This window comes from Hemicordylus capensis, chromosome 1 (assembly GCF_027244095.1).
Source record: "Hemicordylus capensis ecotype Gifberg chromosome 1, rHemCap1.1.pri, whole genome shotgun sequence".
In the NCBI taxonomy this organism is placed as follows: Eukaryota; Metazoa; Chordata; class Lepidosauria; order Squamata; family Cordylidae; genus Hemicordylus; species Hemicordylus capensis.
The window spans coordinates 458,671,825-458,693,846 of NC_069657.1; the positions used below are offsets into that span (position 1 = coordinate 458,671,825).

The following is a 22,022-nucleotide window of genomic DNA, read 5'->3' on the forward strand; positions in this document are numbered from 1 at the left end:
GCTGATCTGACAGCTGCGTGATCTATTCCTTGAAGAGAATGATGCACTCAAGACAATGAAACTTCCCGGCTTGATTACTGAATTGCAGCCTTTGTATGTAGCCTGGAAACTTCCATTAGTTCAAAATGTGGCAGCCAGATTGGTCTCTGGGGTAACTCAAAGTCATGGGCTGGATGAAGGATAAGAAACTGAAATTGAATCCAAACAAGATGGAGATACTGACTGTAGGGGGTCAGAACTCAAGAGGTGGTTTAGATCTGCTTGTTCTGGATGTGGCTACACTCCCCCAGAAAGAACAAGGACGTAGCTTATTATGCTGATATGTTTCCAGGCGAAATATAAAGAGGTTATTACCTATAAAGGCCCGTATGGCTTAGGTCTGGGTATTCTGAGAGAGCGCCCTTTCCGGCAAGATCCCCACTGCTCGTTGTGACAATCAGGAGAGACCCACCAACCTCTGGGTGCTGCCAGGTTGTCTGGCAGTGGCTTGGTTGGGCCTTCCCAGTTGCTGCTTCCAGGTTTTCCTCGTGAAAAGAAGAGCTTTATCACTGCTGGATGCCGCCAGGGATCAGTACTGGGACTAGCACTCTTTAACTTGTTCATGAGGGATCTAGAAGTTGGAGTGACCAGTGAGGGGGCCAAATTGGCAGGTGATACCAAAGTCTTCCGGGTAGTGATATCCAAAAGAGATTGTGAGGAGCTCCAAAAGGATCTCTCCAAACTGGGGGAGTGGGCGACAAAAAGGCAAATGTGGTTCCATGTAAGCAAGTGTAAAGTGATGCACATTGGGGCAACCCCCGCCCCAACTTCAAGTCTACGCTGATGGGATCTGAGCTGTCGGTGAGTGACCAGGAGAACGATCTTGGGGTCATGGTGGACAGTTCACTGAAAGTGTCGACTCAGTGCGGCAGCTGTAAAAAAGGCCAATTCCATGCTGGGAATCATTAGAAAGGGGGTTGAAAATAAAAATGCTAGTATTATAATGCCCTTTTCCACGGTGTGGCCACATCTGGAGTACTGCGTACAGTTTTGGTCACCACATCTAAAAAAGGACATTGTAGAACTGGAAAAGGTACAGAAGAGGGCAACCAAGATGATCAGGGGCCTGGAGCATCTTCCTTATGAGGCTAGGCTGCAGTATCTGGGGCTTCTTAGTTTGGAAAAGAGGCGACTAAGGGGAGACACGACACAGGTGTATAATGTTATGCATGGAGTGGAGAGAGTGGGCAGGGAGGAATTTTTCTCCCTCTTTCACAACACTAGAACCAGGGGTCACCCCATGACACTGGTCAGGAAATTTAGGACTGACAACAGGAAGTACTTCTTCACACAACGCATAATTAATCTATGGAATTCTTTGCCATGGGATGTGATGATGGCCACCACCTTGGATGGCTTTAAAAGGGGCTGAAACACATTCATGGAGGACAGGTCTATCCATGGCTACAAGTCTGGTAGCTATTCGCCAGAGAGGGAGAAGCTCTGGCAGATGTGGGCCACCTCCAGCCTCAGAGGCACGATGCCTCTGAATCCCCGTTTCAGGGGAGCAAGAGCAGCAGGTGAGAGGGCCTGCCCTCCTCTCTGGCCTGGGGGCTTCTCAGAGGTATCAGACCGGCTTTGGGCCTGATCCAGTAGGGCTCTTCATTTAGGAGAGCCGTAGAGACTCATTTCTTTAGCCTGGCTTTTAATGTTTTTAAAATGTTTTTAAACTGAATTTTATATATTTATTTATTATATTTATCATTTTTGTATACCACCTGACATGTCCATCCCCAAGCGGTGTACATAAGTTAAAATTCAACAAGCTTAAAATAATAATGTAATAAAACAATTTTATGATATATAACAGACCATTTGAAATGATTAATTAAAAGCCTGAGAAACAGGTACGTCTTTTAAAAAAAAAACCAGCCAGAAATGGAGAAGCTCTGATTTTGACAGAGAGTGCATGCCAGAGCTCTGGGGCAGCCGCAGAGAAGGCCTGGTCCCAAACAGTGTCCCCTCTCACAGAGATTCCCAGATGTTGTTGACTACAGCTCCCATAATCCCCAAGCAGCAGCCATTGCAGCTGGGGATTCTGGGAGCTGTAGTCAACAACATCTGGGAATCCCTGTGAGAGGCAACACTGGTCCCAAGCTGCTGCCAAACAAGCCAGTGGCAGCTGTAACCGGACCTCCCCCAATGATCTTAATAGGTGGGAGGATTCGTAGACAAAGCAGGCACTCTCTTAAACACCCTGGACCCAAGCCATTCAGGGCTTTATAGGTAATAACCAGCATTTTCTATTTCTCTCAGAAACATATCGGCAGCCAGTTCAGTTCTTTTAAGACTGGTGTTATATGGTCTCTTTGGGTTATCCCAGAGACCAGCCTGGCTGCCGCATTCTGCACTAATGGTAGTTTCTTAGGCTGCATACAAAGGCAGCCCCACATAGAGTGCATTACAGATGTCTAGCTTGGAGGTTACCAGCAGATGTACTACTACTAATCCTACTATGAATATTTATATACCTCTCTTCAACAAAATTCTCAGAGTGGTTTACATAGAAAAATAAATAATACACAAATAGGATGATTCCCTGTTCCCAAAGGGCTCACAATCTAAAAAGAAATATAAGGTAGACACCAGCAACAGCCACTGGAGGGATGCTGTGCTGGGGTTGGATAGGGCCAGTTGCTCTCCCCCTGCTAAATAGAAGAGAATCACCACTTTGCTCAGTTAGCAGGGCAACTGTACCAGTGTTTTAAGATCATTTACCTCCAGAAATGGGTGCAGCTGACATATCAGCCAAAGCTGATAAAAATGCTCCAGCCGTTGCCTGAAAAACCAGGGAGAGTTTGGGTTCCAGGTGTTTGGTCCCAAGCTACGTCCTTGTTCTTTCTGGGGGAGTGTAGCCACGTCCAGAGTAGGCAGATCTAAACCATCTCTTGAGTTCTGACCCCCAACAGCCAGTATCTCCGTTTTGTTTGGATTCAATTTCAGTTTGTTATCCCTCATCCAGCCCATTACTGCCTCCATGCAGGCACTTAGGGAAGTAATGCCATTACCTCTGGAAGGAGAAATAGATTTGGGAGTCATCAGCATACTGGTAACACCCTGCATACTGGTAACACATACTGGTAACACCATTTGTATCACTGTTTTAATTGTTTTTAATGTTTTCTGTTTTAATTCTAACCCTAACCCTGAGCCATTTTGGAAGGGCGGTATAAAAACCAAATAAATAAATAAATGAATGAATGAATGAATGAATAAATAAATAAATAATAAAATAAATACAGCTGTACCTTTACAAACCCATATATCCTGAAGATTCAGGATGATCCAATTTTTCAGGGGGGAATTGATGTGTTTAGAAAATCAAAGAAACTCCATGTTTGCCCAGAATACCTCATTCTAACTTAAAGTAACCCCAGCCCAGCTCAGGGACATCACAGCCTCTCATGATCAAGGTCGTTATCTCTCCCCACTAAATTGTATCTAAGAAACTTGGTTCTCACAAGATTCTCACTGTTCTTTGCTGACAGTTAAGAAAACAGGATGTAACCAAATAAGGAGATGAACAATGGAGTCTAGTTACGCATGCGCATTTGAAAGGGTTAGGTCATCAGCTTGCTATGTGTATTGGGCTGGGAGCTTCAGCATCCATTTTGTTGATTGTATAAAAGAACTCCTCAAGCTGTAACCTATTATATTCAATGTAGAGCCATAGCCGTTGAATACCTTGCAACTGCAGTGCAATAAAGCCTCAAAAGAGATTCCCACTGAGTCTGTTTGATTGGCTAAAGGCGGACCCAGGGACGAACCGAATTCACATCACTACTGTTTTGGTTTTGATTGTGAGCTGTGACATCAAACCAATAAGCCAGCCAGCCAGCCAGCCAGCCAGCTCACCTGCCCACATGAAGAGCACTGTCACGATGATGACAATTTCCCCTGTCTGCAGCTGCCGCTCCTTGTCTAGGCCCTCCATGGTGATGTCTCCTGCAGAGAGACACGCTGAGTGGAAGAGGGCGAGGCGGCTTAGCAGGCTGCCCTGAGGCGGCTGGGGGTCTGCTCTGGAGCCTGGGGAGGCAAACAGCCCCGCCACCCCTGCCGCCCGTGCCCTGGTGCACAGGGAGGGGGCCCTGCCCTGCCCTGCCCCACCCCAGAGTCACAGAGTCTTCCCTCTGGGGCTGCTTGGGAAGGGGCTTCTTCTAAGGGCAACTCCTCACCTGGTTGGAGATCTGCTCAAGGCCACAGGGAGACGGAGGCAGCAGAGGAGCAGCAGGCCGGCCAGGTCTCGAGCCTTTCCCACCATCAGGACTGCCCGAGACATGCAATGGAGGGGCCAGTCCTCCCCCCAGCCCCCTGCCAGCCCCATCTGAGCACAGGAGGCCTTCAGGCTGAGCTGTGGGCAGTGGAGAAAGAGAGGACATCTGGCCTGGGGAAGCCCTCCTAGGACCCTTGAGCTGCCTCTGCTACCTACCCTGGTTGGAACTGTTGGACGGAAGGCGGTCGCTCTGCTTCAGGGTGCGGAAGTGGACCCTCTTGCTGGCCTGGCTCTCGCTGTAGAGGCCGATGCTCTGCACCTGGATGATGTAGTCGGCGTCCTCCTCCAGGTCCCACAGGACACATGCCCGGTTGGTGGTGTTCACCTCCCGGATGAACCGCTGCATCCTTCCGTCCTGCCGCTTCCAGGGAGACACCAGGGACGTGGCGAGTCAGCAGCCAGGCCAGGGGGGTGGTGGTGGTGGTGGTGGTGGTGGTGGTGGGGAAGCCCTCTGACCATGGGGGGGGGCGGGGAGAGAGGGGCCCAGCTGGACCGGGCACAGCCCTCTCAGTGAGGGAGATGTTCTCCCAGGGCTTGTAGAGACCTGCCTTGGGGGCAGCCGGAGAGGCAGGAATCCCACTGTGTGAGGGCAGAAAGGCTCTCACAAGGCTGTGGGAGGGGGACCGTGCTGGAGCCCCACACGTGAGGGGCAGGCCCTCCTCAGCCCATACTCACCTGCTGTGAGATGGCATAGCCGATGATGATGTCTCCTTCTGGGACATCCCAGGAGACGGTTGCTGAGTTTGCCTTCAGCTGGGTGACGGTTACATTGACAGGAGATGGTGGTCTATCTGCAAGCAAGGAAAGAGGAAGGAGGCCACCAGCAGAAGAAGAGCAAGCTTTTCCCGTCTGTCCCAAGAGTGGCCTGAGGAAGCAGTTGGCTGAGACGCCACTGGGGAGATGGGAGGCGGCAGCCAGGGAGCAGTTCAGTGAGACGCCAGAGGGGTGTTATTTTCCTTTATTGTGTGGTTTGAAATCTGAGTTGCCCGGCAACTCTCTCTCTCTTACCATCTGCTTTATGAAGAGCCAATTATTGTTACTGCATACTGTTGCTTTTCTTTGCATCTCATAATAAACCTTTGTTGATGAAGTGTGCTACTCTTCATTTGGGTCTGCCTTAGCCACACGCCTCTGAAGGCCTAGGACTGCTCAGTCCTTTTACGGAGGGTTTTGCAACGTTACCCCTCCAGGAATCTTATATGGTGAGTGGGTTTCCCCACATCGAAATAAAGTGGATGGAAGCCACCTGCTGTGAATCCCTTACAGACCAGGATTCACACACACACACACACACCCCCTGTGAACTCCCCCATCTCCTCTGGCTCTGGAAGGAGGAAGTTCTGACTCCCAGCCATGAGCGGGTGAGCCGGCAAAGCAGCCTTAATTCATTGCAGTTCATCTGCTCTCTAAGTGCAACTTAGGCATCTAGGGTGCTGGGGACTTTTCCTCCGTAGCTGCTCCTACTTTTTGCAGCGGTTGGCCACTGCCCTCTGCTGGGTCTCTTGTTATTCTGATCTGGAGGCTGGCCACTGTGAAGGAGCTCTGGACAGATATGCCTTGGGGACAGAGGGGACTCAGCACTCTGGAACGTCCTCAGGGGGACGGCCTCTGCTGCTTTTTGAGACCTGGGGAGATGCAGCGGGCCCTTTCTAAGACAGAAACGTTCCCTGCAAGGATTGTCATAAGAACAGCACTGCTGCTGGATCAGGCCCAAGAAGGCCCATCTAGTCCAGCATCCTGTTTCATACAGTGGCCCACCAGATGCCCCCGAGAAGCCCACAGGCAAGTGGTAAGAGCTTGCAAGGGCTTGCCCACTCTCCTGCAATTGGTACTTAGAGGCAACAGGCTCTGAAGTTGGAGGTGTTGGAGGTATCATTAGGAAGGGGATGGAAAATAAAATGGCTAATATTATAATGCCCTTATACACAACGATGGTGTGGCCACACCTGGAGTACTGCGTACAATTCTGGTCACCACATCTAAAAAAGGACATTGTAGAACTGGGAAAGGTGCAGAAGAGGGCAACCAAGATGATCATCGGTCTAGAGCACCTATGTTACGAGGCAAGGTTACAACACCTGGGGCTTTTTAGTTTAGAGAAAAGACGACTGCGGGGAGACATGATAGAGGTCTATGAAATCATGCATGGTGTGGAGGAAGTGGAGAGAGAGAGATTATTTTCCCTCTCACACAACACTAGAACCAGGGGTCACGCCATGAAATTGATTGCCAGGAAATCTAGGATCAACAAATGGAAGTACTTTTTCACCCAACGCAGAATCCACTTGTGGAATTCTCTGCCACAAGATGTGGTGACAGCCAACCACCTGGATGGCTTCAAGAGGGGTTTGGATAACTTCATGGTTTGGATAACTTCATGGTCTCTTGACGGCTACTAGTCAGAGGGCTGTAGGCCACCTCTGGGTACCAGTTGTGGGGGAGTAATAGCAGGAGAGAGGTCATGCTCTCAACTCCTGCCTCTGGGCTTCCAGCGGCATCTGGTGGGCCACTGTGTGAAACAGGATGCTGGACTAGATGGGCCTTGGGCCTGATCCAGCAGGGTTGTTCTTATGTTCTAGTGAGTGCATGAGTGTGTGTGTTGCCACAGTAACCAGGCACGGAATGTTCAGAGAGTGAGGGATTTAAAAAGGAGGACAGTTGGTTAAGATAAGACAGTTGGAGTTAGTTGGAGTTAGGAGTTGGAGTTGTTGGAGCGAGGATTAGGAGTGAGCGGCTGGACAGAGCATAGCATAGAGATTGGTTTATGTGATCTGAACAAGAGAGATTGTTCAAGGGTTTGTGTGAGACATGCTTGGTGAATGTGTGGAGACTGTGCAGTGCACTGGGGCAGTGCTCTAAAAGTGGGGGACTGTTAAGCCTGGGAAACATACTTTGAATGTAAAAGGTGCCCAGAAGTAAAACCTCCTGGAGACAGACAGGAAGGTTTGAGTTGATTCACTAAGTCTGCAAATCAAGTTTTATTTATCTCTGTCCCAGTTATATCACCTCCTTAAATGTTACATTTAAGGAAAAACCACTTTGAGAGAGTTAAACAGCTGATGTACTTCTGACAACTTTGTAGAGAGGTTTATGTGCCCTGCCTTGCAGAGATCTTTATTCCAATTGGTTGTAAACAATAAACTTATTCTTGTTTTTGTTCTACACCTCAAGTTTTGTTTCATTTGTAAACTGAATATATACATTTATCCTTCACTTGTAAGGCTACGTGACCAAGGTGGGGAATTCTGAGAAGTAATCATATGGTGGCAGTGGAAGAAAGTAAAAACTTAATAAATTCTGAGAATCTGGAGATTAAGTTGTTATAAAACAATATAAAAACAAATCACCTCCCTGGATATGAGAGGGGCATTAGGGTGGTTTCCTGACAAGGGCGTAATAATATTAGCTGTTTTATTTTCAATTCCCTTCCTAATGATCCCTAGCAAGGGATTGGCCTTTTCCCCAGCTGCCGCACACTCAGTCAACATTTTCAATGAGCTGTCCATCATGACCCCGAGATCTCTCTCCTGATCAGTCACCAATAGCTCAGATCCCATCAGTTAGTTATTCATCAGTGTATATGTGAAGTTGAGGGGGGGGCCCAACTATGCATCACTTTACACTTGCTTACATTGAAGCGTTTCTGTCATTTGGTTGCCCACTCACCCAGTTTGGAGAGATCCTTTTGGAGCTCTTTTAGATGTTGTGTTCTTGGTCAAAGACCGTAATAAAGACTGACTGACTTTTGGAGCTCCTCACAATCTGTTACGGATTTCACTAACCTAAATAGTTAAGTGTCATCTGCAAATCTGACCACTTCGCTGCTTATCCCAACTTCTAGATCAATTATGAACAAGTTAAAGAGCACTGGTCCCAGTACAGATCCCTGGGGGATCCCACTTCTTACTTCCCTCTGTTGTGAAAACTGTCAATTGATTCCTATCCTCTCTTTCCTGTCCTTCAACCAGTTATACCAATCCACACATGAACCTCTCCCCTTATCCCATGACTGCTAAGTTTCCTCCAGAGCCTTTGGTGGGGGACTTTGTCAAAAGCTTTTTGGAAGTCCAAGCAGAGGTGCACTTAGGCAACTTTGGAACCTGGACTTAATGGCCTTTGGAGGCTCCCTGCCCTGGCTACCTCATTTGGAGCCTGCCCACCACAACCTAGCCCTTGCCACCACCCCCACCAGAAAATAAGCTGCAATGCACTATTTCGTACACCAGAACACGTTTAGAGAAGGCTAGAAACTTTTTTGTTTTTTAGAAAAAATTCTGAAGATACTGCCCACTGACCTGCACACACCATATTTTGCATGGAGAGTCCTGGCACTTAAATCCTGGCACTTAAATTCACAAACCAACTGGGACACAACCCGTGTCTCTTGCTCCACGCCTGGATCACAAGCCAGCTTGGACATATCGTGCATTTGTAGGGGGGAAAGTTAAAACCACAACACATGCTTCACAGTCCACACTTGGATCCTCTAGACTGCAAACCAACTTGAGCATAGGGCATTCATTTTTTTTCAAATGTTTGTTTATTTAGATGTTAAGTTAGCTCCACTTTCACTAGGCGTGAAGTACTCTGTGGACAGAGAGAACTCTTTCTGCCAGCTTGTTTGTAGTAGGGGAAAAACAGAGTAAAAACCAATGAATTGACCAATCCACTTCAGATTAAATACCCAGAGCCCTCCCACCCTGCCCTACACCTGTGCTCAATATCAAAGCCCTACACCAAGCCATTCCAGGAGATCTAAACAGCGGGGTAAAGGGGGGAATGCTTTACCCTTTTTTAAATGAAGGTAAAGAACAGATTCCTCCATATGGGGGTGGAGTGATGGTCTAAGGGGGGTGGGGGCTTCAGTTCCAGAATTGTTTGTAATTTTCTGTTATGAAACAAGCCACTTCTAGGCTTTTTTAAAAATTTAAAAATATTAAAAATCACAGATTGTCCAATCCATTTCAAATTAAATATTCAGAGCTCTCCCAACCTGCCCCACAACTGTGCCTGATACCAAAGCCCTATGGCAAGTGGTTCCATCAATATTAAGGGGGGAATAACTTCTAAAGGAGATCACATACAGTACTTGCATTACTAGGTCCCAGGAGAAGTCCCACACAGTCACAGGCTCAGAAGAGGAGGCCAGGGCCAGCCACCCCTAGAAGGCCAGGGAATTGGGTGGAGAGCTTTAGGGGGCCTCCCAGCCGAATCAGAAAGGCCTCTGGAAGCCCCACCAACCTGCCAAGCAGCTGATGGCTGGCTCAGGGGAGCTCAGGAAGGCTGCTGCAGGGAGTGGATCAGACTGCAGCTGCCCTTGGCCCTTACAGACAGGCTTGGGGGGGGCAGCAGGAAAACTGGGATTTGGAGGCCCCAGGAGGCATGGGGGACTGGACCTCTACCCAGAAGTCTGGTCCAAAGAGCACCAGTGAATCCAAGTATACTATGTCAACCGGATCACCTTTTATGCCTGCTGACATTCTCGAAGAACTCCAAAAGGTTAGTGAGGCAAGACCTGCCCTTGCAGAAGCCATGCTGGTTTTCCTTCAGCAAGGCCTTTTCTTCTATAGGTTTAACAGTTGTGTCCTTAAGTATGCTTTCCATCAATTTACCCAGCACCTAAGTTAAGCTAACCAGCCTGTAATTTCCCCAGATCCCCCTGAATCCATTTTTGAAAATCGGAGTTATATTGGCTACTTTCCAGTCCTCTGGTACAGAGCCTGATTGCAGGGACAAGCTACATATTTTTGCTAGGAGATCAGCAATTTCACATTGCCACAGAACTCTTGGGTGGATGCCATCTGGCCCTGACGATTTGTTAATGTTTAGTTTTTCAAGACAGTTTATAACATCTTCCCTCATCACCTCAAATTGGCCCATATCTTCAGCCTCTAAACCTGAGAGGGTATATGGTCAGTATCATAATAAAATAGATAGGCTCATAAAACTACAGGATCACAAAAACTATAGATATGTAATCTTCACCCACCTGGCCCTAAGATAGTCAACCAAGTACAGCCCTATTCATCATGAACATCACATTTACATAGCTTCTTCCTGCCTTTGTTAGGCAAGTTACCCTCAGAGTGATTAAGTTTCTAATGATCATAGACTTCTTTGTCTTTCATGAAATCTGCCACCCTCTGGGTAAGCAGAATGGCTTGGAAACTGCCTCAGGACATGTTTCAAAGTATATATACCTCTAGCCAAAGGCAAAGCACATGGGCTCAGAATCTGCTTAGATCATTATCCTGCAGACTATCATACATGTGAGTTGTAGCCCTCCACGTCTTGCTCCTCCTCTTCACTTTCCTGCCCAGCACGCCCCGCCCCCCGGAAGAAGCCTCCTTGCCAGTGTGCAAGGAATGCGCCAACCTCTCTGGGAAGGATAGGCAAACGAACCTCTTGCCCTTCTCAGTCTCCTGGCCGCGTTTCTGCCTACTTCCCCACTTCTCAAGCACTTTTTATGGCTAGCCTTAAGCCAGGCTCTGGTCTAAGCATCTTAAATGAGCCAATTGATCTTTAATTAGGACTTCTAGCTAAATTGTCCCTAGCCCTACTCTTGCCTAGAATACCAGCTAAGATGTATTGCCTTGTCTATCTAAACCTTTGCCTTCTGTACCCCCATAGAACCTTAATAAACATTTTGAATTGTATTTTTCCAGTGTGCCCAAACTTGCTCATATTGATACTGGTACTGATACTATAAAATTGTTCCCTCAAGTCAGGCTAATTTCCCCACTCTAAGCCAAAAGCATAGTTGAGGTGTCTAGCCAGCATCTTAGAGCAGTTCTTGTTCTGGAGCAGTTCTCCAAACTGGGTGAATGGGCGGCAAAATGGCAAATGTGGTTTAGTGTAAGCAAGTGTAAAGTGATGCATATTGGGGCAAAAAATCCCAACCATCTATCCACTGGTGGGGTCTGAGCTGTTGGCAACTAGGAGAGAGATGCTGGGGTTTATTTATTTATTATTAATTTTTTTTCTATGACCTTTTATTAAAAAATCCCAAGGCCTTTACAAACATTTAAAACAATATAAAGGTATAGAAAAATACACAGTAAAAATATTAAAATGAAATACAAAAATAAAAATCTTATTAAAAGTTTTTTAAAAAACAAAACCATACAGAAGATAACCATAAAATACAAAGCAGCAGCAACAAAAGGCTGGGTAAAAATCCAAGATTTTACTTTCTTTCTAAAAAGTGTGATGGAGACTGAGGAGCGGATGCCAACTGGTAGGATATTCCAAAGTCTGGGGGCAATAACTGAGAAGGCCCTGTCCTGCGTGTATGACAGCCGAGCCTCCATGGCATGTGTGCATGACAGCATGCCAATCCCTCTTGTTGGCATGCGGGGCAGAACCCTCTCTGATGACCTTGTCACATGTGCAGGCTATCCCTCAGGTATCCAGGGCTCAAACCGTTAGGGGCTTTAAAGGTTAAAAACAGCGCCTTGAATTGGACCGGGAAACATTGGCAGCCAATGTAGCTCTTCCAAAATGGGAGTAATATGATCCCAGCAGCCAGGTCTGGATAAAATCCTAGCTGCCGCCTTTTGCACTAGCTGCAGTTTCCAAATATTCTTCAAGGGCAGCCCCATGTAGAGCGTGTTACAGTAATCGAGCCGTGACGTGACTAAAGTGTGGGTAACTGTGGCCAGATATGCCTTCTCGGGTTGTGATGGATGGACAGCTCCTTGAAAGTGTTGACTCAATGTGCGGCAGCTGTGAAAAAGGCCAATTCTATGCTGGGGGTCATTAGGAAGGGGATGGAAAATAAAAGCTAATATTTCAATGCCTTTATACAGATCAATGGTGCGGCCACACTTGGAGTACTGAGTACAATTCTGGTCACCAGATCTAAAGGAGGACATTGTAGAGCTGGAAAAGGTGCAGAAGAGGACAATCAAGATGATTAGGGGCCTGGAGCACCTTCCTTGTGAGTCAAGACTACAATACCTGGGGCTATTTAGTATGGGGAAAAGGTGACTACGGGAAAGAGAAACTCAAGTATGTAGTACACCGCTCTGGGCTCCTTGGAAGAAGAGCGGGATATAAATGTAAACATCATCATCATCATCATCATCATCATCATCATCATCATCACAACAACAACATCATGATAAGGTTGTATAACATGATGCATGGAGTAGAGAGAGAGGGACCACCTTAAGAGGTGCAGCGAGGAAATGCTTAACTAACAAGCAGAAGGTTGCCTGTTCAAATCTCCGCTAGTATGTTTCCCAGACTATGGGAAACATATTGGGCAGCAGCAATATAGGAAGATGCTGAAAGGCATCATCTCATATTGCGCAGGAGGAGGCAAGGGTAAATCCCTTCTATATTCTACCAAAGGAAACCACAGGACTCTGGGCGCCAGGAGTCGAAGTCGACTTGACGGCACACTTTAGAGAGAGTGGACAGAGAAATTTCTCTCTCTCTCTTCCAACACTAGAACCAGGGGGTCATCCCATGAAACTTAAGGTTAGGAAATTTAGGACTGACAAAAGGAAGTACTTTTTCATACAGTGCATAATTAATCATGGAATTCTCTGCCATGAAATGTGCTGATGGCCACCAGCTTGGATGGCTTTAAAAGGGGCTTAGACAAGTTCATGGAGGACAGGTCTATCAGTGGCTACTAGTCTGATGGCTATAGGCCACCAAAAGAAAACACAAAACCTTACATGGATTCAGTAATATCCAGAAGAGGAGTCAGGAGCAAGGAGAGTCCTTCTCCTGCCATATTTTTTCAGAGAAAAGAGCTGGTTTGGAGTCCAGCTCTTCTTAGAGAGAACAACAGGTTTCGCCTAGCTCTGTGGCAGAAGGGCTAATTGCCTCTGCTAAGGGGTAAAGAAAATAAGCCACTGAAGAACAAAAGACCTTTAAGCTCTCTCACACAAGGAGTCTTGTGAGAAATGTAAATTCACCTTAGCACTTCAGGGAGAAGTTGGGGAAAGAAAATGTGGTCTGTTCTTAACTGAAAGAAAGAGTTTAAACTAAAAGCAGAAAGGAATAAAGTAAACAACAGTCTGCTAAACCCATCAATCTTATATTCTTTTTTAAGATTGTGAGCCCTTTGGGGACAGGGAGGAATCTTTATTTATTTTTATTACTCTATGTAAACCGCTTTGGGAACTTTTGTTGAAAAGCAGTATACAAATATTCACGGTACAGATAATCTGAAACACTGAGGGAGTCCAGGAACACGCAAGTATCTTATCTATAAGCAGCCACAACAAGATACTATAACGGCCAACCTCTCAAATAAATACCCACTTCGAAGTTATACCTGTAACCAAGTTAACAGGGGTATTGAGAGCTTGTCGGCACCGCAGGGACGGAATCCAGCTGGCGCCCCGCCCCGCGCTTCTGCCCCCCCCCACTGCATGGACCCCGGACCCCCCACCCCGGCTCAGTCTGCATCCACTTCAGAGGCAGAGGGTGTGGCCAGTGGCCAGAAGGGGCTGCTTTAGGGCCCCCTCCTGCTCCTTCCCAGCGGATGCTTCATTGCCAACAGGGCCCCTTTCCCCCTTTCTCTCCCTTGCAGGGGAGGGGGTGGCCAGCCCCATAACCACCCCTCCCAGTCAGTGAATGAGGGGCCAGCTGGCTGCCCCCCCCACTCAGAATGAAGGAAGCACCCAGCCAGCCCTTCGTCTCCTGGTTGGGAATGAGTGGGGGGAGGGGCAGCCCTCTCCCTCCTGGCGGGCATTTTGTTTGCCATCTGAGTGCGGGAGGGGCAAGGGGGTGTCAGGGCAGCCCCCCACCCCAGCAGCCCAGGGACATGTGCGCCCACTTGCCCAATGGTGGCTTCCTCACCAGGGGCATATCTAGGGTGGGGCAGGCAGGACACGTGCCCCGGGTGCCACTTGAAGGGGGCACTATTTCTTAAAATTAATTTTTTTTAAAAAAAGACCACCAAAAACAAAATGGCCACTGGGCATGCTCAAATGGCCTCTGTGAGTCCCTAGGCCATGCCAGGCATCGCAGAGGCCATTTGAGCACGCTTGGCGGCCATTTTGTTTTCAGCGGCAATTTTTTTTTATTTAAAAATTTTTTAAAAAATGACCACTGCAAATGCTCAAATGGTGCCTGTGAGGCCCTAGAGGCCAGTGGGAGGAGGGGGGGACTTTGCAGACCCCCCCCAACCTTTAGGAAGTCCCCCAAATGGGCTACAGGTAAATCTTTTTTTAAAAAAATAATAATATAATTCACTGCACACATATTCAGACTGGAACTATGTACAGAGAATCAGGGCTTGTGAATACTGCGCTGAAGTTTATGAGCTAAGATTGTATTCATTTGCTCTTACTTTGCTTCTTGTGATAAGTGAGTTAAATGTGATGTCTTAATAATATGGCTATTAATGGTGAGTTTGTCTTTGAATCAGTGTGAAATCCTTAGTATTAACACCCACTGGGAGTTTCTTGCTCTCTTTCTCTCATTTTAACTGTCTTTCTGAAATACTTGAATATATTCCATACTGAAATTTGTAATTTTCCAGCATGTTTTGGTCTGGCTATGTCCACTGCCATATAGTTTTTGAAATATTAAAAGATTAACGAGCTTGACTTGTATTTTTGAGCTGATATTATGGTAAAGTTATCTGAAAGATGGGTGTCAGATGTTTGGACAGGGGGCGCAATTCCAGTGCTTGCCCTAGGCGCTGTTTTCCCTAGAGACGCCTCTGCTCCTCACTGCAAGTTCAGCATGAATGAATGAATACCCGGAAACTTGTCCATAAAACACTTGCCAATCAAAGCTCCAGTGTTGCAATTGGCACACCAAGTGTGCTGGTCTCTTCCCCACCTCTCCCTACACACCCTCGCCATCAGCTCCTAAAAACAACACCTAGTGAACCCGCGCGGTGGCAGATTAATCAGAAGTGAAAGGCAACATTCTGGAACTTTCACTATTCGGTCTTGTCTCTGGGGGGTCCCGGTAACGTCGCACTAACCCGGAGTGAGATCGTGGCGCTGTGGACGATTTTGCAAGGAATCGGTTGTCCTAGTGTGAAGCAGCTGCGAAAAGGGCAAATTCCATGCTATGGGTCATTAGGAAAGGGATAGAAAATAAAGCTGTCGATCTTGTGAGTCCTTTATACAAGTCTATGGTGTGGCCACATTTGCGAAACAGAGCACAGTTTGGATCACACATTTCAAAAAGGATGTGGCAGGAGTGGGAAAGGTGCAGAAGAGGGCAGCCGAGACCCTGACCAAGATTATCAAGGAGCAGAAGCACCTTTTTGATGAGGAAAGGCTACAGTATTGGGGGCTTTTTATAGGGGGGGGGGAGATGACTAAAGGGAGGGGAACAGTACAGAGGTTTATCAGTGATGGTTGGTGTGGAAAGGGTGGAGAGAGACACCGCCCCCCCGCCCCCCGGTGCTAGCTCAGAACCAGGGGTCATCCCACGAAACTGATTGGCAACCTGAGGTTTAGGGCAGACAGTCTTCACAGGGGCATCGTGAACCGATGGGGCCCATTGCCAGGAGGGGCAGCGATGGCCAGTTGGTCCAGGGAGCAGAGGGCTGCCCACGACTGCCACCAGGCTGAGTGGCTGCAGGCTCAGAAGCGGCAGGAGGCCTCTGGAGCCCAAGGGCAGCAGCAGGGGAGCAGCAGCAGCAGCAGCAGCCAGTGGGGGGGGGGGCGGGGGGCTGGATGCTGGGCAGCAGGGGCTCCCAATGCTCCCAAGACCAGCCCCCTTTCAAAACCAGCCCTGGCAAGCTCCGGAAGGTGGCCAGTGCCTCCTCTCCTCCCCTCTCACCTTTCTTGCCAGGTGTGCGAGGAGAGACACTCCTTCGTGCAAGGGCCGGCCCCCCGTGGCCGTGGCGGGGGAGGGCGGGGGGGCATCTCACCGTCCTCCAGGTGCCCTGATCATCATCTGCCAGGGAGGCACCTGGTGGGCTCTGTGGGAAAGAGGATGCTTCCTCCTTGGGCCTGATCCAGCAGCAGGGCTAAGATGAGAGGGGAAGCCGGGGGCCTTCGGGGGCACAGGCAGCGCAGGCTCTCTGTCATGATGACACAAGCTGGGAGGCTTTACAGGGGGCAAGCAGGGCCGGCTCTGATCATGCAGCGCACCGAGGAGGCTGCCTCCCTTCTACTGAGTGGGGCCCAGGCTCCGACTGGCCCACAGGGCAACGGGGCAGATTCCCAGTGTGCCCCACCCACGGGGCGCCCCTGCGCCCCAACTCCCACCCTTCATGGCCCATTCTGCTCAAAACCCGGCGCCCTCCCCACATACATCCCACCGCCCTCTCAATGCCCCCGGTCCGGCCCTGGTCGGGCCTGGGGTCCCTCCAGCTCTGCTCTGACTGGCAGTGGCTCTCCGGGGCTTCAACTCGAGAAGAAGGGCCTTCCTCCTCAGCCCTACCTGGAGCTGCTGCTGTCCGGCAGGTCGTCCAGCAGGCAAGGCAAGGCACGAGCCCCCTCCCCTGAGCCACAGGCCTCCTGCCTCCCCTGCCTCGGCAGCCCACCGGCACCCCAAATGGCAAGAGGGAGACTCTGTGGGTCGGGCATTCAGCACCCGAGGAGGGCATGAGGGGCCCTGACCTCCAGGACAGGGAAGATGTTGAGGGGGCTGAGAGAGGCTGACTCGACGGGCAGTTCTGATGCTGCCCCCCAGGCCTTAACTGGAGGGGGGGCAGAGTGGGGCTGGCCTGTGCAGCAGTGGTTGTCTGTCCCCACTGGGGTGTCGTGCCAGTGGGAGAGCTGCCCGCAAAGACAAGGCCTGCCTGTCCTCCTGGCTGGGCAAGGCGGACGACCCTAAGCGCGCCTGGAAGGGGGTGGAGGTCCACGGCTGGGAGGCTGCAAGGACAGGCCTCGCCCCACACTCCCCGGCCCACCAGTGCCTGTGATGGGGGTCTAACGCAGGAGCTGCCTCAGAAGGCCTGTGGGAGTCTCGGGAGCCAAAGCCTGACGCAGCCAAGCCAAGTAAACCGCCTGGAGCCATTTTTGGAAGGGCGTTATAGAAATCGAATTAATAAGAATAATAATAATAATTCTGCGACGATATCTATAACAGCAGCAACAACATTGACAATACAATCCAGCCATCCCAGGTCCTTGGGAAGGACTCGATGTCTGGATAAAACAAACCAGTCAATCACACCTGTCTGGCTGTGCAAATAAATAAATAAATAAATAAGTAAATAATTGAGGACGGTGAGTGGCCGCTGCCCAGCTGCAGCTTCCGGATGCCTGGCCTCCAGCCCTGAGGCTGAAAAGCCACGGGAGTCTCTCTGTGTGTGTGTGTGTATGCAAAGACCTGACTCTTCCAAGTGGGGCAGCTCATCTCCCCGCCCCGCCCCGCCCTGCCCCGCCCGCCCCGGCCACTGACCGGCAGGCTCACCCCCCTCTCGGCGTGGCCAGGGCCCCCCAGTGGCTGCCCAAGAGTCCGCAGCCGGCTGCCAGGTCCGGCAGGATCCACTCTGCAGCCCAGAGGGCGGCTTGGCTGAGGAGAGGCTCCCTCCAGCCAGGGATGGCCGGCCGCAGGGCTGGCAGCTGCTTGGCCCCAGCTGCGGGTGCCAGAACTGCTGTCCTGGCCTCCGCAGCCACCTCCCTGCCCTGCCTGCACCAGAGGGAGAGCCCACAGCACTGGCCGGCCTGCGGAGGAAGCAGCCCGGGGGCCCACCACTAGCCCCCCCGCTCTGCTCAGCCCCACTGGAAGGGGTTGCCAAGGCCTCCCAGGTCTGGCCTGTCCTCCCTGCCCAGCGGCAGGACGGAGCCTCCTGCAGAGACTGGCAAGGCCCTCCCGGAAGGAGGGGAGGGGGCGGCAGCCTCCGCCAGCCGCCTTGCTCAGCCCCCTCCCCTGGCAGACAGGCAAGGCAAGGAGCCCTACTTGTGGGGCTCAGGGCTGAGCCAGCAGCAGGCCCCACGTGCCCCCTGCCTGCCCCTTGAGGCCCTGCTCCCCAGAGCAGGAGGGATCCCCGGAGGAGGCCCCTGGTGGCCGTGCCAGGAGGAGCCCCATTCGCAAAGCCCTCCCGAAGAGGCTGCTGCCGCTGGCGCTGCTGTGCAGAGGATGAGCGGCTGCTTGGCCCCACCCAGGACACGGCCCCGTCTGCAGCATGATGCCCGTGTGGCCAGGCGGTGCCCTGAGCTCTGCAGGCAGCAGCCTCACCCTTTCCGGGTCCTTGGAGAGGCCCCCTGGATGAGCTCCTCCTTGCTGAGCAGGGTCCCAGGGCTCCCTCCCGGGCTTCTGGGTTAGGGTTGCTTGCCCCTCAGTTCAGCCGCCAAGGGAGGGTGGGGCCTGCCTCTGGCTAGCAAGGGCGTGGGGGGGGGAGGAGGAGGAGGAGGAGGAGGAGGAGGCTGCACACACGGCTGTCACCCAATGGAGAGTCCCAGCAGAACCTCCTCTCAGCCCAGGCAGGAGCACACAGGACTGAGATCTGTTCAGACCATTTGGGTCTGTGGGGGTCAGGAGAAGGGCTCTCTGTGTGTGTGTGTGTGTGTGTTTATAGAGGGGCTCTAATGCCCAAATGGCAGCTTGACAGCCTGGAAAGACACCCTCCTAAACTGACCAGAGGAAGACTTGGAGGAGCTGGGCAAAGCTCATCTCATTTGAACAGGAGGAGGAACAGGTGGAGGACTCGTGGCTCTGGAATAGTACAACTGTATCCAGAAGTGCTTCTGAGAGTTCCTTCCTCTGCACCTGGAGCAAGAGGAACACACAATATAGCCCATGGATAGGACAAGGGGTGTGTGTGTGTGTGTGTGCTGAAGGTGTTTGGGCAAGTTCTTTGTTATTTTATCTCCACATTTGTATAGGCCTAACATGGTGCTTTTTGGAGCAGGCCAGTAAAAGCAACCAAGCAAAACAAACCCTTGTCCTGCATAATCCGCTCACCTTCCTTCCTTCTGTTGGTTGAGATGTACCAGCTGCTCTTGGGAGCCGAGGCCTGTCTCTCATGTTACTCTGTACAGCTCCAGATGGGGTGCAAATAAAAGCACACCAAGCAAGAGCACACAAGTCAGATGGGGTGCAAATAAGAAGGCTGCCACGGCCGCCTTCTAACGAGAACTAGGCGGAAGATGAAACAAAAACTGGGGAAAGAGGAGCAACTGGGCAAAGGCAAAGACTGGGGCCCTGGCGTGGGGGGTGGCCATGACCCATCAGATGATCCCAAGAAGAGCAGCTAGGGTGGGTCGGGGGCGAAGGGCCACGCCACAGGCTCCTGGATGGTGGCGAGGCTGCGGCCCCCTCGCAGGGGTGGTGCTATAATTGAGAGAAAGGGTTGAAAGAACATGGCGCTCCCAGCTCCTGAGGGCCCTCCCGCTCCACCCCTCCCGATTGGCTTCATGATCTCCCTTGCTCTGGGAACACGGCCCCCTCTCCCCTGGCCACTGCACTTGCCCCCCACCCACGCGGCCCGGGAGGCATGCTGGCACCGCAGAGCTTGGCCTCACATGCTTGGGAAAAGAAGACGGGAGGTCCCCACAAAGCATCTCTGCTCTCTCCTTGTCCCACATGCTGGGCCAGGCGGGGGGGATCATGTTGTGTGGAGGAGGCATTTGGGTGCATGGCGAAGGGAGGGGGCCGGGGGCCTGCTTAGCAATGCGGGGCACAGAAGACCCTCCCATGCCCCCCCCGGCCCCGTGGCTGCCTCCTCCGCTGCAGTCATCCATCCATCCATCCATCCATCCATCTGATTTCTATGCCGCCCTTCCAAAAATGGCTCAGGGCGGTTTACACAGAGAAATAACAAACAAATAAGAGGGCTCCCTGTCCCCAAAGTGGGGCTCACAGTCTAAAAAGAAACCTAAGATAGACCCCAGCCACAGTCACTCCCTGGAGGGATGCTGTGCTGGGGGTGGGGAGGGCCAGTTGCTCTCCCCCTGCTCCATAAAGAGAGTCCCCACCTTAAAAGGTGCCTCTTGGCCCAGTGAGCTGCAGGGGTCTCGGGCCAGGGGTGAATGCCATGGAGCCAGCAACAGAACAGGCGGCCCAGCCAGATGGGGGGGGCAGAGCAGAGAAGGCTTGCCTGGGGGGCGGGAGGAGCCAAAGAGGTCTCCAGTCTGCCTCCAGCCAGCAGCAGAGACCCCGCTCTTCAGGCTCTCACGAGCAGCAGCCAGGTGCTGCCGTGGCCGTAGAGGCCGGGAGCTTCCGATCCTCCGGTGACCTGCTGTGGCCCTTTGCACCTTCCGCCTCCAGGAACTTTTGCTGGAGCTCCAGAGGCACCACCGGACCCTCCTGCTGCCACCGCTCAGACGGAGGAGCCCCTCCAGGAAGGAAGGAGCGGGTGGGACGCCCTGCCCGGCCTGCCCCACAGCCAGGAAGGAATAAAGGGGGGGGGGGGTGCTGCTGCTGCTGCTGGTTGAGCCCGGGGTCCGGCTCCGCAGGAATTGCCTTGCCTTGCGGCTCCTGCCTTCCTAGGGGAGAAATGGCACCAGCCTTCGCCATGTGGGTGGGGGGTGCCGGCGACCACCTCAGCGGGTCGCTGCTCTGAGGGGCCAGCTCAGGGTAGCTGCTGGACCCCCTGTTGTAGCCAGTCACTGGAGGAGCGCCTGGGCTCCCTCCCTGCTGCTGCCTGGCTGAGTCGTCTTGCGGAAACTCTCTCCCCCTGGCAAAGAGCCTCCCATTCCTGGCCTGGAGGAACTCTGTGTGTGTTGGGGGGGGGGGGTCGCCCTACTGGTGCTCCGGAGCGGATGGGCTGGCGGGGCTGGGGGCTGGGCTTCGCCTCAGGCCAGCTGGCCCACTCCCACTTCCTCCTCCTCGTGCAGCCTGGCTGGGGGCCGACTCCCTCTCCCAGCAGGGCCGGCTGGAGGGGCGAAGGGAAGAGGATGGCCCGTGGTGGGGCTGGGACTAGGGATGCCTGGCCCAACTGGCCCAGGGTGGCCAGAACCGAAGGGGTCTATCGTGGGTCAAGTGGGCTGTAAGCCAGAATTTGCCTTTTCAAAAGCCAAATCGGGCCACCTGGCTCCCCACCAGGCAGGCCCGCCCGGGATGTCAGCCGGGCCAGAAGCGGAGGAGGGAAGGGGCCGGGAGGGCTTTCGGGACCGCGGTGGCGGTCGCGGCCACTTTTCAGCCCGGCGGCCGCAGCGGGAGAGCCTCCGGCCTTGGGACTCCCCCAGCGAAGCGGAGAGCGGGCGCGTGAGCCCCGGCGCCCGCTTCAGCACCAAGGCCAGCGGCCGCAAAGGCCCCCGCCAGGGCTGCCGCAGCTCCTGCGTGGAGGAGCCGGGGAGGGGCCGACCTCGGGGCGGGGGGCGGGCGGGGGGGGCCCCTTCTCTCTCTCTCTCTCTCTCCCTCCCCGCCACTTACTGGCGCGCACCAGGCACAGGTCGCAGCTGACCAAGACCAGGACGGCGGCGGCCGGGTGGAGGTACGCCGGGATCCGAGCCATGGCCGCGGCCGGACGCAGCTGCTCATGGAGCCGGCGGAAGAGGCGGCGGCGGCGGCGGCAGCAGGAGTCCCGGCCAAGGGGACGCGGCGCTCAAGGCGGCAGCAGACCCGCGGGGGCAGGCGCAGTCTCGGCCGCAAGGGCGCCTCGGCGAGCAGAGGCGAGCGCCGCGCGGGACTCCCCGGTGGCGGCGGCGGCGGCAGCAGCCTGCGCGGAGACTCCTCGCCCTGCTCCTCCGTCTCCTCCTCCTGGGCCGCGCTGCTCCATCTGGGCCGGCCCGCAAGCAGGCACGGCGCCCAGCAGCAGCCCCGACGGCCCCAGCCGCTGCGGAGCCGCCTGCTGCCCGGACGAGACTCCGCCTGAGGGAGGAGGGGC

The 22,022-nt window shown here is 52.5% G+C and overlaps 1 protein-coding gene across 5 annotated transcripts in view; it reads right to left on the reverse strand.

Annotated features, from left to right (window-relative positions):
- Positions 1 to 21,788, reverse strand: part of FNDC4 (fibronectin type III domain containing 4) — a 30,737-nt gene extending 8,949 nt beyond the window's left edge. For 2 of the 5 annotated variants that reach the window (XM_053251327.1, XM_053251320.1), the window contains exons 1-4: positions 21,569 to 21,788; positions 4,988 to 5,103; positions 4,469 to 4,673; positions 3,895 to 3,984 (exon numbers count right to left, since the gene is read on the reverse strand). In XM_053251327.1, coding sequence (XP_053107302.1) covers positions 3,895 to 3,984; positions 4,469 to 4,673; positions 4,988 to 5,103; positions 21,569 to 21,650 — 493 coding nt within the window. In that variant the 5' untranslated portion in view covers positions 21,651 to 21,788. Of the gene's footprint in view, positions 1 to 2,879; positions 3,050 to 3,894; positions 4,000 to 4,468; positions 4,674 to 4,987; positions 5,104 to 21,568 lie in introns of those variants that run through there. The other 3 variants (XM_053251309.1, XM_053251300.1, XM_053251335.1) reach the window with 2 other exon arrangements.
- Between the last annotated feature and the right edge of the window lie 234 nt (positions 21,789 to 22,022).